Source organism: Scyliorhinus torazame, chromosome 18, assembly GCF_047496885.1.
Source record: "Scyliorhinus torazame isolate Kashiwa2021f chromosome 18, sScyTor2.1, whole genome shotgun sequence".
Classification (NCBI taxonomy): domain Eukaryota; kingdom Metazoa; phylum Chordata; class Chondrichthyes; order Carcharhiniformes; family Scyliorhinidae; genus Scyliorhinus; species Scyliorhinus torazame.
In genome coordinates this window covers 20,033,443-20,049,574 of record NC_092724.1, presented here as the reverse complement: position 1 = coordinate 20,049,574, position 16,132 = coordinate 20,033,443, and the positions used below count along the sequence as shown (strand labels likewise).

The window sequence follows — 16,132 nt, the reverse complement described above, 5'->3', positions numbered from 1 at the left end:
CTGGAGTCACACGTAGGCCAGACCAGGTAAGAATGGCTGATTTGCTTCCCTAAAAGATGTGGACAGTGGGAGGAAACTGGAGCACCCGGAGGAAACCCACGCAGACTTGGGGAGAAAGTGCAAACTCCACTCCACACAGACAGTCACCCAAGGCCGGAATTAAAGCCGGGTCCCTGGTGCTGGGCGGCAGCAGTGCTAACCACTGTGCTAATGTGCCGCCCTCGGCCACTGTGCCGTGTCTAGCGAGTTGTTGTGATTTGCAATACACAGCCTCAAGGGGTGGTAGAAACTGAGTTACTCGCGTTCAAAAAGGGAATTTAATAAATACTTGGAAAGGAAAAATTTGCAGGGAAATGGGGTTAATCAGATAGCTTGACCAAAAAGCCAGCATGGGCACAATGAGGCAATAGCCTTCTGCCCTGAATTATTAGAACCATTGAAACCACAGCACCGAAGAGGGCCATTTGGCCCATCCTCTCCATGAGAACTCAAGGACACTTGGGTGCCCTTTCTAATCCTATCTTCCTTCCAGGCCCATAACCCTGCAGCTTCCAGCACTTAAGATGCAGATCCAGGTACTTAAGAGTTTCGGGTCTCTGCCTCCTCCACCAACTTGAGCAGATTTTTAATTTAATCCGATTCTGTGATAAACTTTGTCTCTCTCTCTCCCTCCATCCAGATACCTCTGTGATTTTACGTACTATACCTCACTTCACCTGAGCCATGGAAAATCCGCCTTCATTCACGTTCCCCCTCTGGGGAAGCCGTACACGGCCGAGCAGCTTGGGCGGGCTCTCCAAACCATTATCGGAGCAATGCTGGGGGTGCTGGAACGTCCCAATGCCAAGATGAACTGCCAGCTGGGGCACTGAGCTGTCTGGATTTGGTGCGAGGGCGAGAAGATCTGACATCAAAAATGATTTTCTTCTTTCTAAACTGTTGTGGGATGGAACCCCGATCATAGCTGCCATTGTAAAATTCACCTGTTCCGGTGTGGGAGGGGCAATTGAGTGGGGCCGGAACCTGTATCTTGGTAACATTTTCTTGGGTGGGGTGGGGAAGCGCGTGCACCATATTTAAAGCTCGGATCCCCACAATGCTGAGACGGTGCGAACTCCAGAACACCAGCCCCTGGGCTGGTATAATGAGTGCACATACACACTGTGATACATTTAATTCTGTGTTCAACTTTTTATAATGTGTTTTCAAAGGAGGCTTTTCTGGTTAAGCTGTTTTAATCTGAGCCTGGTCTCGTGGCTATATTTTTGAATTTTTTCAAGTTCTTTGGTAAATCTGTCACTTTCCTTTTATTCTCCCTACCTGTTTCTGTCTTGTTCCCTCTGTTCCTGTGGCGTGCATCTCTGTCACTTGCACACACTATCTTTAGTTTGCGTGCTTTTTCTCTCACTGATCCTGTCGCACATGCTCTCTTAAAATCTCACTTTCTTTTTCTTTTTACGCTCTATAACTCTCTTTCTCTCTTGCTTGCTTATTCCTCCTTTTGCACACTCTGCTTTCTCTCTTTTTTAAAAAAAAAAAAAGTTCTGTTTCGGAGAGATGATGTTTAGGCATGTGTGGCGTAAAAAAGACAGATGGGTCACTGAAACTGAACTTTGATCACTCTGCTGAACTTCACCCCAGAGGCTAAAAAGTCACAGCCCCCGAGGCTGGATGCACTTAGGCACTTAGATATTATCATTACTCAAAGAGAACACGTGCTCACAGCATACGTATGCAATGTTTGCTTTGTACTTCAGTCAGTTTTGACTAGATTTTGTATCTCTTTTTAATAAGGTTTGGGCTAAACTAATCATAGCTTAGATGGTTTTAAAGTAGGTTAAAAGAATACAAAAAGTATTCGTTAATAGATTTTTAAAAACTGTTTTGAGACCTTCGTTATATTGATGGCCATGGATTTCGAGCCCGAGGTTGACAGCAAGCTCATAAAACCCCAGCCCTCTTCCCTCCCTAATACAGTCATGGTCCCCTTCATCTGGGTCTCCCCCAATGACCATGTTAATGATGGGTTCTTATTGGGTTTCAGTGCTGTTCTCCCCCTGTTTGCCGTTCAACTATATCAGGAACCGGTCTATCCCTTGAATGATTACAAGGGAATCTTGGCAATTGGCCACCTGCAACATGATTGACAGTGGGATCTCCTTGTGAGGGGGGCAGAGCACTGCAGGCACCATTCCCCAGCGGGCAGTTCTCTGGGGAGCTACTCCTGTTCTTGAAGACCTCCGTTAGACTGAGAGCACGTGTTCTGCTGTGACGTGTTTTAAGGGGAGACTAATGTGACTGAAACTGAATAAGCTACTTATTCTTATGGCCTCCTTCTGTCCTTGGGTTCCTTCTGACCTTCAGTGGAACTTTTGTTCCACTATCCTTACTGCATCTCTTGTACCAGAGGAGGAACCTGGTCCCTTTGCGCCTGTCCTCACCATGTGTGCATCCCGCACCATAATTAAGAGCTAGGATTCGATGGGGGGCTTGTGACTCCCAAGTCAGCTTGTTCCTTGACTGATGTGTCCACTGACCCTGCTCAAATAATTTAATATTTGCTCCCTCCTGGAGATTTCTCCCTTGCCGCATACAATCCCGAGCTGGTTTGTGGCGTGAGGATGCATTTTGCTTGTAATGAAACAATAATGAATTATGTTGGTTTTTATCCAAAGGGTGATATAATTGTGGAATAAATTATGGGGGAAGAACAAAGTGAGGAGTTGGGACCAGTACGCTCCCCCAGAGAGCTAGCACAGGAACAATGGGCCGACCAGCCTCCTCCTCCTATATCATTCGCTAATTCTATAAAGTCAATATAAGTGGAGGCAGGAGACCGTTGGATGAGCTTCTGGTGAAAGATATGATGCAAAGGTGGATTTTAGATGTTTAAGGCGAGGAGATGGATCGTTGGGATAGTCTCTGAAACCCTGGTGGGTTAGCTGATGGATCTGCTCCTGCTCCATTATACTTTCTTGGAACCAATGATAGATGAGCCTTGATGACGAGAGATGGGATTTTGAGCCACGGCTATTGAAAGCATAACCTTGGTCTCTAAAGCTAGTGTGCAGTAAAGTTAGCCCGTAGAATTAACAAGAAAGTTGTTCTTGAGTAGGTTTTGATTGTAGTGGAGTGATTGGCAAGGCAAGTTTGACGTACTGATTTTGTAATACTAGGCAATGTAAATACTGTACTGTAGGAATATATATATATATATTAAAGGGACTGCATTTAAACTTAGAAACCAGCAACTTGGATTTTTGTAGCACCTTTTTAACATAGTCAAAGGTCCCAGGATGCTTTGTGGAAGTTTTAGCAGACAAAATATATCATTGAGCTGCACAGAGAAACCAGTAGGTTTTAAGGGGCATCTTAAAAGAAAGGGAGGTGGAGTAGTTTGGGGTTGAGGAGGAGGGGGAATTCCAGAGTTTAAGGGCCAAATGGCTACTGATGGCCGGGCAAAGGAAACTGGGGACATCGAGGAGGCCAAAATTGGAAGAGTGCAGAGATTTTGGAGAGTTGTCTAGCTGAGGAGCTTAATGAAATGGATGAGGGTCGAAGAACAAAGCATCAGGCGACATTTCCTGATTTAAAAAAAACATTGTCAGATTTAAAATGCAAGGCTTCTTAATGAGCTCAGTCTGTTTTTTAAGCTTGATTTAATAATTTTTCTATTTATAACGACTTGTAAGTTCCATTCTCCCCTCCCCCCACACAGTCACACTTATGCTGTAGTAAGATGTATTCATATGAACGTTTCTAGCAAACTCAGAAGCTGAAAAGGAAGGAATGGGATATTATTTAAAGGGTGATGGAGGGTGTTTCTTCTGTACCTGGAGAAGAAAAAAATATTAACTTTGTAATTCGCTTGTTTTGGGCCTTAAGTAACTGCACTGTATTCATGGATTTGTCAATTCATGGATTTGTCAATTTAATAACTGTTATTTTCATTGGAATGTATTGGTTGGCTCGTGGGGTGCACTTGTCATAGTGACATAGATGACTCTACTTCATGTAGTATTCTGCATCCTGGGCCCTGTCCTTTTTTAGGATCATAGGAATTTTGAAATGCAAGGTCCACCTAGTTCACTGCCCAGGGAGTCACGTGATAATCAACAACTGAGTGATCAACTCTAACCATGGCCATCAATCTACCAATTTGGAGGTAGTGTCTCAAAACCGACCACCTCTGGACCAATGCTGTCCCATTTCAGACCTTGCCCCAGAAGTTGGGTTGGGCGGTCAAGCTGGGTCTGGTGGAGTTGAGGGTCACTCGGAGCATGAGAATAGACCAGTGCACAAGTGGCGAAGAGGAATGACGAATCAAGTGCAGCACTGCACCAATGCAGCGCCTATTGATGCATGGGGTGTTCTTTAAACATTGGTTTTCAGAGAACTCAAGTTTTTGGACAGCTGGATTTGATGTACTGTCATCTCTACCTAGAATTCACTGCCTGAAGAGATAGTGGAAGTAGATTCAATAGTAACTTTCAAAAGAGTTGGATCTACCCATATGAAGGGAATGTTCGCAATGCTATGGGAAGAGAGTAGGGGGAGTGGAACTAATTGGTAACTCTCGAGCTGGCGCAAGAACAAAGGGTTGAACGGCCACGTCCTGTGCTTGTCGATTTTGATTCTAATTTGTCTGCAATAGAGCCAGACATTACATGAGAAATCCCCCCTCCCCCACCGTGACCAAAAGTCACCTGCTTTTCCCATGCCCGCTATATTCGTGTTATGTCTCAAAATCCTCCCGAAATCTTATTTCCTGAAAGGAATCGAACTTGTGCTTGAAGGAATCAATAGCAACTGCTTCCATTATCTCCCTCGGGATTTATTCTATTGATTGACCTCTCGTTCACTGAAATATTGTTTCCAGTTTGCATAAACTATGTTGCCGTTAAAGTCAGATCTGCAATGGCACAAGAGAGAGGGTGGAAATGTGTCAGGAGACTTAACTTCAACCTCTAGCTCCTCTATGGCACCTCCACTCCAGGCTCTTGTGAGAAAAGTTATAAGAACTTTAATTTATATAGCACTTTTCATGATCTCAGGACACACCCCAGAGTGCTTTGTAGCTAATAAAGTATTTTTGAGGCGTAGACATCAGGCCAGTTTGCGCACACGTGATAAATGTCAGGGAGGACGCTAGGGAGATTACTCATGCTGTTCATCCAATTCTATCCTGGAATCTTTTTGCATTCACCCGAGAGATGTTTGGCATCGCTTCAGAAAAACGGCACCTCCCTTAGTTTCACGCACCTCAGTATTTAAGTGGAGTATCGGGCATGATTATGTGCTGAAGGCTCTGGACTGAAACTTGAACCAATGCTCTCCTGAGTAAGAGGGCAGAGTGCTACCTGCTGAAGCCTGAGTGGATTCAGCTCGACTCAGTGGCGACAGTGAGGAGATTTAGGTTTGAGTTCTACTTCCAGCTCTTGAGCACATAATCTGGATTATCATTGCAGTGCAGAACCTCAACACTGTTGTGAGTGCGGTCCATGGATGAGGTGTACAGCCAAGACCCTATCTTCTTGCTCCTGTGACTTTAGGAGATGAAGATCCGGTGGCACTATTCCGGGAGGAGCAGGCGTTCAACCAGTGTCCTGATAAATTATTTCTCGGGAAATGGCATCAGACAGACATTGGTTTACTCATTGCCGCTTTGTGGGATCATGCCTTGTACAAAACGGTCTCCACACTTGCCTACTTAACATTTGGTTCTACCTCAAAGCCATTTCTGTAGATGGAAGTGCTTTGAATATCTGTTGCATAAATCCAAGTTGGATTTCGTGTGAAATTTGGGCAACTTTCTGCAGTGAAAATGTTCACGCCAGGGTGCCGGATTAAGACCGTGCATTAATTTAGACTAGGTTCAAAATTACTTTAACTCTTGAGGTACCCCAGTACCTTCTCTATTGAAACAACTTAAAACAGAATGGAAAGCATCGTAGTCTGACTTTGACGGCTGCTCCGGAAATTTGTTTCCATCACTTGCACAGAGTAGTGGAGGAAGCAACATTTATTTTTAAGTGTTGTGAAACCTGCTTGAAGGATTAAGACTCCAATGTGCAGGACCGTGCCGAGGCTCGTGAGGTCAATCAAGTGGCTGACGCCAAGCATGGATTTTATGGGAAGTTTGAGGTATGCCACAGCGATGAGGTGCTAAGGGCATTAGAGCAGCAGGGGGTAACGAGACATTGGTTGCAATGCAACATGGAGGCTGGAGTGCCCAGGTGTTTGGAGCTACAGACTAGACGAAGGCCCATGCATGAGCTACCCGTAGTGACATTGATAAAATAGACAAGTGGGAAGAGCGAATGAGTGTAGGTTCCGTTAGAATTGAGGCAGGGATCGATCATCAGGTGAGGAAAGGTGGCCTGCCCTTGATGCCATAGTCTCTAGATATCGGAGGGGCATTGAAGTCTTGAGGGGTGACTTGGATGTTATAGAGGTGTGGGTACTGCTGTGAGAAACAAGTGAGTCCATCTATTGGATGAAGCCTAGGAGTGATGGTAAACCTTCAACTTGTGTTGGTGTTCAGCTAGGATAAAGCTTGTTATGTGAATGTCTCGTGTGTAGCAGAGGAAGAAGCATGTTTGGTGAAGGAATGGAGCAGGTAGAACTGACCTTAAGTAAATTGGTTTTAGTGTTTGGTTGACATTTTCTTTCAAACAAACCAAACTGATCTCAACAGTTGAATGAGTCTTTGCGAATATTGGAAGTGCTTGTTGAGATGGGGACTAAGCTTGCACCTCCGATCCTGCACAGGGAGCAGTAGAAACGGTCACTAGCCTTAGCAATATTGCCGTTCAACTTGATGTCCAATCACCTGCCTTAAGTACCACATTTCTGCCTGTAAAATCATGAGGTGATTAAGCACTGCAGTGGGTTTACCATTATCCTTTCCCTGCAGGACCGGGTTTCAAATCCAATTCAAAAACCGTAGTCATTTTGATGCATGAAGGTTCCTGTATCTATGACAGTCTTAGCCTGGTATCTTTGGTTCTTGGAGGGGATGAATTTTGTCATAGTTGGACCGTAATATGGCAATTTCTGGTCACAATGGTGCAGGAAGTAGAACTCACGGGGCAGGGCAATTGATCAGCCAGTGGAAAGTTTACTCCAGAGGGCCAGAACGTCTGTGGGCTGACAATCCTGGTCAGATGGCCACTCTGGACCTGGTGAGAAATGTGCAGCACAGCAGCTCAGGACAGCTTTCTAGTGCACAATAACAGCTTTGGGGGAAAGAAAGTCATGTCTCCCTTTTATAGAAGGTCACAATCTCTTTGAGAAGCCAGGGAGAAGGTAAGTGGGTCTTGGTGGCAGGCACAGTACCATAGTTATCCAGATTTTAATCTTTCTAACTTTTCCTGGGGAACTATTCTGCTTGTTCTGCTTAGAGAGTCAGAGCCATTCTGAGTCTACAATTTCAATTGGAGTATTGGATATTTCCAGTTACCGGGTTATTGCCTATCCAAAGTTTAAACTTCCTGGTCAGTTGCCGTGCAGTCCAGTCCTTGCGTTTGGCATTTCTGGGGGGTGGGTACCTCCTGTATCTAACTCTGTGCTCTACCTGTCCCCTGGGAGTGTTTGGGATAGTATAGCAAGAGTTTTACTCTATCTAACCCGTGCTGTACCTGCCCTCGGAGTGTTTGATGGGGACAGTGTAGGGGGAGCGTTACTCTGTATCTAACCCTGTGCTGTACCTGTCCTGGGAGTGTTTGATGGGGTTATTGTAGAGGGAGCTTTACTCTGTATCTAACCCCGTGCTGTACCTGACCTGGGAGTGTTTGATAGGGTTATTTCAGAGGGAGCTTTGCTCTGTATCTAACCCTGTGCTGTACCTGTCCTGTGAGTGTTTGATGGGGTCAGTGTAGAGGGAGTTTTACTCTGTATCTAACCCCGTGCTGTACCTGTCCTGGGAGTGTTTGATGCGGACAGTGTAGAGGGAGCTTTACTCTGTATCTAACCTTGTGCTGGATGTCCAAATTGGCAATGTGTTGCCAGGCAATACCCTCGCTCATTTTGAGTTTGCTTGGGTGATTGTTGGGAGCGAATAACAACAATATCATCTAAACCAATCCAGGAAGTGATGTTATCTGCTTGAACCAGTTTCCAGGACTGAGAAAGGCAGAAATCCTTTTTGGCGAACCTGCGTCAGCAGAACTTCGGCATTTGATTGTGAATGTCTGAGTTGCTGAGATTAGTCAGAAATCACTCGCATGTATTTTTGATAATGTGTATTCTGCCAGTTTAATTTTGTGCTACTATCTGGTTTTGCAATGGATTCCTCTATAGTTAACAGGTAGAAATGGTACCTGGACCGATTTGTGATGGTTTTCAAGCACTTATCAATAAATTACCACGTGAGAAATGTGGGGTGGCAGGGAGAGAAGTCCTTCCGTCAGAGATGGGACACTCTTGAAATACTGTGAACACAGGAGGATGAGGAAAGTTGAGGGGTGTTTAAAACTTATTGTTGAAGGTTTTGTTGGGAGAAACTTTCCTGTGGTGGTGGGGGTGGGGCGTGGGGGGGTCAGTGATGAGGGACCACAAACTTAAAATTGTCATGGAGAGCGAGACGACAGGAATGGGGCAATTTCTGGACAAAGAGGGATACAACACGATGCCACAGGGAATGGTTGAGGCGGGTGGGAAAAAAATAAACAAATGATTGAAACGGAGGAAGAGACGGTGCAAGAGCAGATCTTCAGAATTTAGTTTTGGACTGTTCTAAGCAAGGAACCAGCACAATTGCAATGGGCCGAATGGACTGTAAGCTAATGCGCCACATGTAGCAACGTCCAGTGTGCTATTGTGAGGATTTCCTCTGATGATGCTAGCAAAATAGTAAAAGCATTCCATTCAAACGCGGGGAGATTTTTGTGAATTAGTTTGACACATTAGCAGTCATGCCTCCGGTGTCAGGTTTGTGTATTTCTGTCCTGTTGCAGGAGCTCTTGGTCCGAGCTAGTGCTCTTAATGCAATGCCGATGGCGCGGTGCATTGGTAGAGGTCCCACTTTTCAGATCCGGTTTCATGGTACAACGTGAAGCTGTGGGGCTTTGCTGTGTGTGGAATAGCTGTCGTAACTGTGTATCCAACAAGCTTTCTCCGAGAAAAAGGTGCTTTTTCTTTTCTGGAATAGCGAGCTGGATGAATTGTAAGCTATTTGGAATGTTGCCATGTGCAGCAATGAGGAGTTCCATGTGTGTAACATTCAACAGCACCAGTTGTCTGTACGCTATAACAGACCCCGAGAGGATCAGGAAACAGTTCAGTCTGTCACACTATAATCCAAATTCTCCAACTTGGGACTTCCGCTATTCCTAATAAAAAGTGTACTTCTTCTGAAAATGTAGGAAACCTGTCTTCTTTTACCCTGAGAAATTATTTGGGTTTTGTCTCCTGAAATGAATTGGGGGTGGGGGAAGGAGAGGAAGTAGTTTTTGAGGGAAACACTTATTTAAAAAAAAAAAAAATACTAATGTGTTAGTTTGAGAGATAAATGTGAAGATTCTGTTCAGAAAATAAAGATCAATTTTTGAATATAACACGTCAAGCATTTGTAAGTCTTTTATTTGTAAGTCTTTGAGGTAAGATTGTCTTCCCTTGACATCAAGGCAGCATTTGATTGAGTGTGGTGTCAAGGAGCTCTAGCAAAACAATGGGAATTGGGGAAAACTGTCCATTGGTTGGCATCATACCTGGCACAAAGGAAAGCGGTTGCTGGAGGTCAGTCCTGGGACATCACTGCAGGAGTTCCTCAGGGTCATGTCGTAGGCCCAATTGCTGCTTCATTAATGATCTTACAACATAAGGTCAGGAGTGGGGATGTTTGCACAATGTTTACCATTTGTGACTCCTCAGAATGGTCTCTTTCTGCACTGTAAATTCTATGATTCTATTCTATGACACTGAAGAAGTCCAGGTGCAACTGCAGCAAGTCCTGGACAGTATCCAGGCTTGGGCTGGCAAGTGGCAGGTAACATACGCCCCACGCAAATGTCAGGCAATGACCATCTCCAATAAGAAAGAATCAAACCATCACCCCTTGACAGTCAATGGCATTACCATACCAGAATCCCCCATTATCAACATCCTGGTGGTTGCCATTGACCAGAAACTGAACTGGACTAGCCATATAAATACTGTGGCTACAAGAGAAGGTAAGAGGCTAGGAATCCTACAATGAGTAACTCCTCTCCTGACTCCCCAAAGTCTGTCCACCTCCAAGGCACAAGTCAGAAGAGTGATGGCTTCCTCCCCACTTGCCTGGATGAGTCCAGCTTCAGCAACATTCAAGAAGCTCAACAGCGTGCAGGACAATGCAGCCCACTTGATTGGCACCACTGCCACAAACATTCACTCCCTCCACCACACAGCAGCAGCCGTATGTACCAGCTAAAAGATGCACTGCAGGAACTTAGGCAGCACCTTCCAAACCCATGACCGCTACCATCAAGAAGGACAAGCATAGGAGATACATAGGAGCATCATCACTCCGAAGTTCCCCTCCAAGGCACCTGCCTTGGAACTATACCAGCGTTCTTTCATTGTTGCTGGGTCAAAATCTTGAAAATCCCTAATAGCACTGTGGATCTACATACACCACATGGACTGCAGCGGTACAAAGAGGCAGCTCACCACCACCTTGAGGGCAATTCAGGATGAGCAACAAATGCTGGCCTAGCCAATCTAAGCCCATATCCTGTAAAAATGAACTAAAAAAAGCTTGTGAACCCCTCATGCCGATGTTATGTTCTGTTGAATTGTACACCGTTTTATAAATGGTTTGCACCACGTAACGTAGAACATTCTGCTGTTAAGGAGCAGCTGTAGTGAGCTTTGCCTGAGCTACTGAAGGGTCAAAATCAAATTGTGGTGATTTAGCTGCAGCCAGTTGGAGTAGTCAACTGAGGCAAAGGGTGTGATCCAACAGCACTGCCAATGTGCCAGGTTGGCACTGCCAAGGTGCAAAGCTGGCATTTGCATATGCGATCAAGCTGGGGTTTCATGGTGTGGATGTTGGATATGGGGAGGGGGGGGCAGGAAACCTCCCACATTGCGTTCAGGCTGGGGCAGAGGTCAGGGATTGTTTTGGGGGCCTCCGAGATCGGGACGCCGCTTTTAAATAGCTTCCGAATCTCTCTCAACAACGGGGAGTTCCGGCTAGCAGAGCTCCCATTGTAAAAAATGTGGCCGTGTGCAGCCTCGGCCGCGAGTTCCCCGTTCAGGTCTCTAATTCGACACGAGTCCCGTTGAATAGCTATGTGTTTCTCTGCACTGCGAGTGCCAGGAAACACGTGGCTAAACGCACTCACCAGGGGAGTTTGTTCCCTTTTGGGCGAATTGCGCCCAAAATGTTGTGGGTTGAACCCCAACTCTGGACACTTGGTCATAAAATCCAGGGAGTATCAATATCGAGGGAGCGTTGCATATCCGGAGCGACCGTTGGAATTTGAGAATTTGCTTTGGGGCCTTGCCTACCATCTCGGGTGGATGTGAAAGATCCCACTGTCCCCAACCCACTGATTTAAACATTAACCCCCCCCCCTGCAGGATGAAAGCCGAGACCCCGCCAGGTAGGACCACTCGTGAACGGCACCAGCGGGACTCTGCCTATCTCGACGGCCACTCGGCCCAACGCGCGCGGAGAATTGGCGGGGGAGGGGGGGCGCTCTCGACTGGCGCCACGCTGACCGCGCCAATGGCGCCGATTTCTCCAGTGACTGGAGCGCCGTCGTGTGAATCCTGTCCCCACCCCCGGCGGTTCTCCGGGGTCGGAAAATCCCGCCCATGGGCTTTGCATCCTTATTGGCACAATTGACAGACCCATAACTCAATCTTTATACTGCTTTGTTCCCAAGTTAAATTTCCTCTTTGTAGGCTGTTAGCCACTGGAGCTCCAGTTCACCTAACAGCACGTCTTTCGGGACTTGTGGGAGGAAACTGGAGCACCCAGAGGAAACCCACGCAGACACGGAGAGCGTGCAGACTCCGCACAGACAGTGACCCAAGCGGGAATCGAACTTGAGGCCCTGGCGCTGTGAAGAAACTGTGCTAACCACTGTGCTACGTGCCGTTCATATGCTGACTATCTTCTGCTTTATGTTACGGACCCAGTCCCCACAATCTGTGAAATATTAGAGCTACGGAGTAGCTTTGGCTAATTTATGGGTAACAAGTTGAATCTGGAAAAGATTAAATCCCCCGGGGAGGGGAGCAAACTTGGGCGTGTTGCATTTTCATTTGGCCAGCTCTAGCTTTAGGTGTCTGGGTGTCCCAGGATTGATGCCAGCTTCATAAATTGAACTACCCAAGTCTACTGTGCAGAAGTCTGATTGGCAGAAATGGGCCAACCTTCCCCTGTTCCTGGTGAGTCGAGTCCAGTCTATTAAAACCAATATACATCCATGTTTTTTGCTTCAATGTCTCCCTAAATTTTTTTTGTGAGTGTCAATAGGTTGATCTCATCCTTTACATGGGTGGGCAAGACCCCGAGGATCCACAAGGCAGCACTTCAAAGGGATAGATAGTCTGGGATGGGTGGGGGGTGGGGCTAGCGTTGTTGAATTTGCTTTATTGTTATTGGCCAGCCAATGCTGAGAAGGTGTTGGGGTGGAGCAGTGACCCAGGTAACATGCGCGACAGATAGAGGCGAGATTGTGTAGGGGCTCTTGTCTGGGTTCACCGCTGACGGCCTCGCTTCCATTTTCTCCAGCAAGGTACTCCTCGAACCCGGTGGTCGTATCCACATTAAGGATATGGAGACAATTCAGGCAGCACTTTAAGCATGGATCCCTATTGAGGTTGGCCCCTATTTGTGCCAAGCACTTATTTGAGCCGTTTAGATTGGACCCCACATTCGGGGTGTGGGGAGGGAAGGTTCTTGAGAGATTCAGGGATTTGTTTGTGAAGGGACGGTTTGTCAATTTGGAAGAATTATGGGCGAAGTTTGGTCTTGCGGGGTCGAACTACTTCCAGACGAGGAATATTGTGGGAAGGCCTTCACAACATTTCCCATGGCACTGCCGACGTCTCTGATGGAAAGGATCTGAGGAGAGAACATGTCTGGTATTCATGGGCGAATTCTGTCTAAGGATTTGGACTCAGCGGATGATGTGAAGACCAAGTGGGAGAGGAATATAGATATGTCAGGAATAAACGAATGACTCGGGTAAGAGTAGGGCCAGTCAAGGACAGTAGTGGGAAGTTGTGCTTGGAATCCGAGGAGATAGGAGAGGTGCTAAATGAATATTTTTCGTCAGTATTCACACAGGAAAAAGACAATGTTGTCGAGGAGAATACTGAGATTCAGGCTACTAGACTAGAAGGGCTTGAGGTTCATAAGGAGGTGTTAGCAATTCTGGAAAGTGTGAAAATAGATAATCCCCTGGTCTGGATGGGATTTATCCTAGGATTCTCTGGGAAGCTAGGGAGGAGATTTCTGAGCCTTTGGCTTTGATCTTTAAGTCATCTTTGTCTACAGGAATAGTGCCAGAAGACTGGAGGATAGCAAATGTTGTCCCCCTTGTTCAAGAAGGGGAGTGGAGACAACACAGGTAACTGTAAACCAGTGAGCCTTACTTCTGTTGTGGGCAAAATCTTGGAAAGGTTTATAAGAGATAGGATGTATAATCATCTGGAAAGGAATAATTTGATTAGAGATAGTCAACACGGTTTTGTGAAGGGTAGGTCGTGCCTCACAAACCTTATTGAGTTCTTTGAGAAGGTGACCAAACAGGTTTATGAGGGTAAAGCAGTTGATGTGGTGTATATGGATTTCAGTAAAGCGTTTGATAAGGTTCCCCAAGGTAGGCCTCTACAGAACATACAGAGGCATGGGATTCAGGGTGATTTAGCAGTTTGGATCAGAAATTGGCTAGCTGGAAGAAGACAAAGGGTGGTGGTTGATGGGAAATGTTCAGACTGGAGTCCAGTTACTAGTGGTGTATCACAAGGATCTGTTTTGGGGCCACTGCTGTTTGTCATTTTTATAAATGACCTGGAGGAGGGCGTAGAAGGATGGGTGAGTAAATTTGCAGATGACGCTAAAGTCGGTGGAGTTGTGGACAGTGCGGAAGGATGTTACAAGTTACAGAGGGACATAGATAAGCTGCAGCGCTGGGCTCAGAGGTGACAAATGGAGTTTAATGCAGAAAAGTGTGAGGTGATTCATTTTGGAAGGAATAACAGGAAGACAGAGTACTGGGCTAATGGTAAGATACTTGGCAGTGTGGATGAGCAGAGAGATCTCGGTGTCCATGTACATTGCCACCCAGGTTGAGAGGGTTGTTAAGAAGGCGTACAGTGTGTTAGGTTTTATTGGTAGAGGGATTGAGTTTCGGAGCCATGAGGTCATGTTGCAGCTGTACAAACTCTGGTGCGGCCGCATTTGGAGTATTGCGTGCAATTCTGGTTGCCGCATTATAGGAAGGATGTGGAAGCATTGGAAAGGGTGCAGAGGAGATTTACCTGAATGTTGCCTGGTATGGAGGGAAGATCTTGTGAGGAAAGGCTGAGGGACTTGAGGCTGTTTTTGTTAGAGAGAAGAAGGTTAAGAGGTGACTTAATTGAGGCATACAAGATGATCAGAGGATTGGATAGGGTGGACAGTGAAAGCCTTTTTCCTCGGATGGTGATGTCTTGCACTTTAGAGTGGTTTTACAGGTCGGCGCAACATCGAGGGCCGAAGGGCCTGTACAGCGCTGTAATGTTCTATGTTCTAAATTGGGGCTTTTAATAGATGTTGAGGTGTGGACTGAAACCCTTCGTAGGGTGACCTCCACACCGTCTTGTGTGCAGCTTGGTCTGACCCAGCTTAAGGTGGTGCACAAGGCCAACCTGATCAAAGCTAAGATGCTGACCGGTCCCGGGGGACCGGCACATGTTCTGGTCTTTTCCCAAACTGGTAAGATTTTGGGCCTCCTTCTTTAGCACCACGTCAGCGATTCTGAATATGGACCTGGAGTCTTGACCTTTGGCCATTTTGGGGGTCCCGGACCTCCACGGGGCTGCAGACGGGTGTGAAGGCAGATGTCCTTGCCTTCGCCTCGTTGATTGCCCGGAGGTGAGTTCTGCTGGGGTGGAAGTCTCACACTCCACCCAGCGCATCGGAATGGCTGGGTGACCTAACGGAATTGTTGTACCCGGAGAAAGTCAAGTACACCATTAGGGGGTCGGTGGGGGATTCTACCGGAGATGGCAGCAATCCGTTACGTACTGAAAGGAATTAGTCACCGTCAGTTGCTAGGGGAGGAGGTCTTCGTTGAGTTTTGTTTTTGTTTCTCTCTTTTCTTTGCGGATGAGGTGTGTATGGTAGGTTGGGTTTTTGTTACGTTGGTTTTCAGTAGCATCTGCTGTGGGCAACATGGGTTTGGTTATAAATCTTATTGTAAAATGGAAAATCTTTAATAAAAATGTTTTCTAAAAAAGTAAAAGACAATAGCGGCCGTTGGGCGCTTCTCCCACGATCGTGACCACAGCAGGAACGACGCGGCCGATGGCACCGCGTCCAGACACCTGCCTGCGACCCACCCGTGAGTCGCGACCGGCACTTTGAAAGACCTGTTGTAGACGGTACACACTGCTGCCACTTTGTGGTGTTGATGGAAAAATTGTTGCTCCAGCTTTGAAGGAGTGTTCAGAAAAGCCAATGTTGGCAGCACGGTGGCGCAGTGGGTTAGCCCTGCAGCCTCACGGCGCCAAGGTCCCAGGTTCGATCCCGGCTCTGGGTCACTGTCGGTGTGGAGTTTGCGCATTCTCCCCGTGTTTGCGTGGGTTTCGCCCCCACAACCCAAAAGATGTGCAGACTAGGTGGATTGGCCATGCTAAATTGCCCCTTAATTGGAAAAAATGAATTGGGTACTCTAAATTTAAAAATATATATATATTTTTTTTAAAAAGCCAATGTTTGGTAGGGAAGCTGTTCAGCCAGCAGACACCAGGTGGTGCTAGAGCCATTACAAGAAACATTGACTTGTCTTCCCCAGATAGTCTGATTTTGTGTCCAGCATTTTTTGCCGTTTTACAGCACACACAAGTGGCATAGTCAAGAACAATTTGTATTTATTTAGTATTTTTAACATAGGGAAACAATTCAACTGCCTCACAGTGATAGATGGAA

At 46.4% G+C, this 16,132-nt stretch overlaps 1 protein-coding gene across 1 annotated transcript in view; it reads left to right on the top strand.

The window, feature by feature from the left end:
• Positions 1-9,557, top strand: part of pgpep1 (pyroglutamyl-peptidase I) — a 48,044-nt gene extending 38,487 nt beyond the window's left edge. The window contains exon 5 of the mRNA XM_072482324.1: positions 680-9,557. Within this exon, the coding sequence (XP_072338425.1) occupies positions 680-872 (193 nt within the window). The 3' untranslated portion in view covers positions 873-9,557. The remainder of the gene's footprint in view (positions 1-679) is intronic.
• Positions 9,558-16,132: the final 6,575 nt, after the last annotated feature.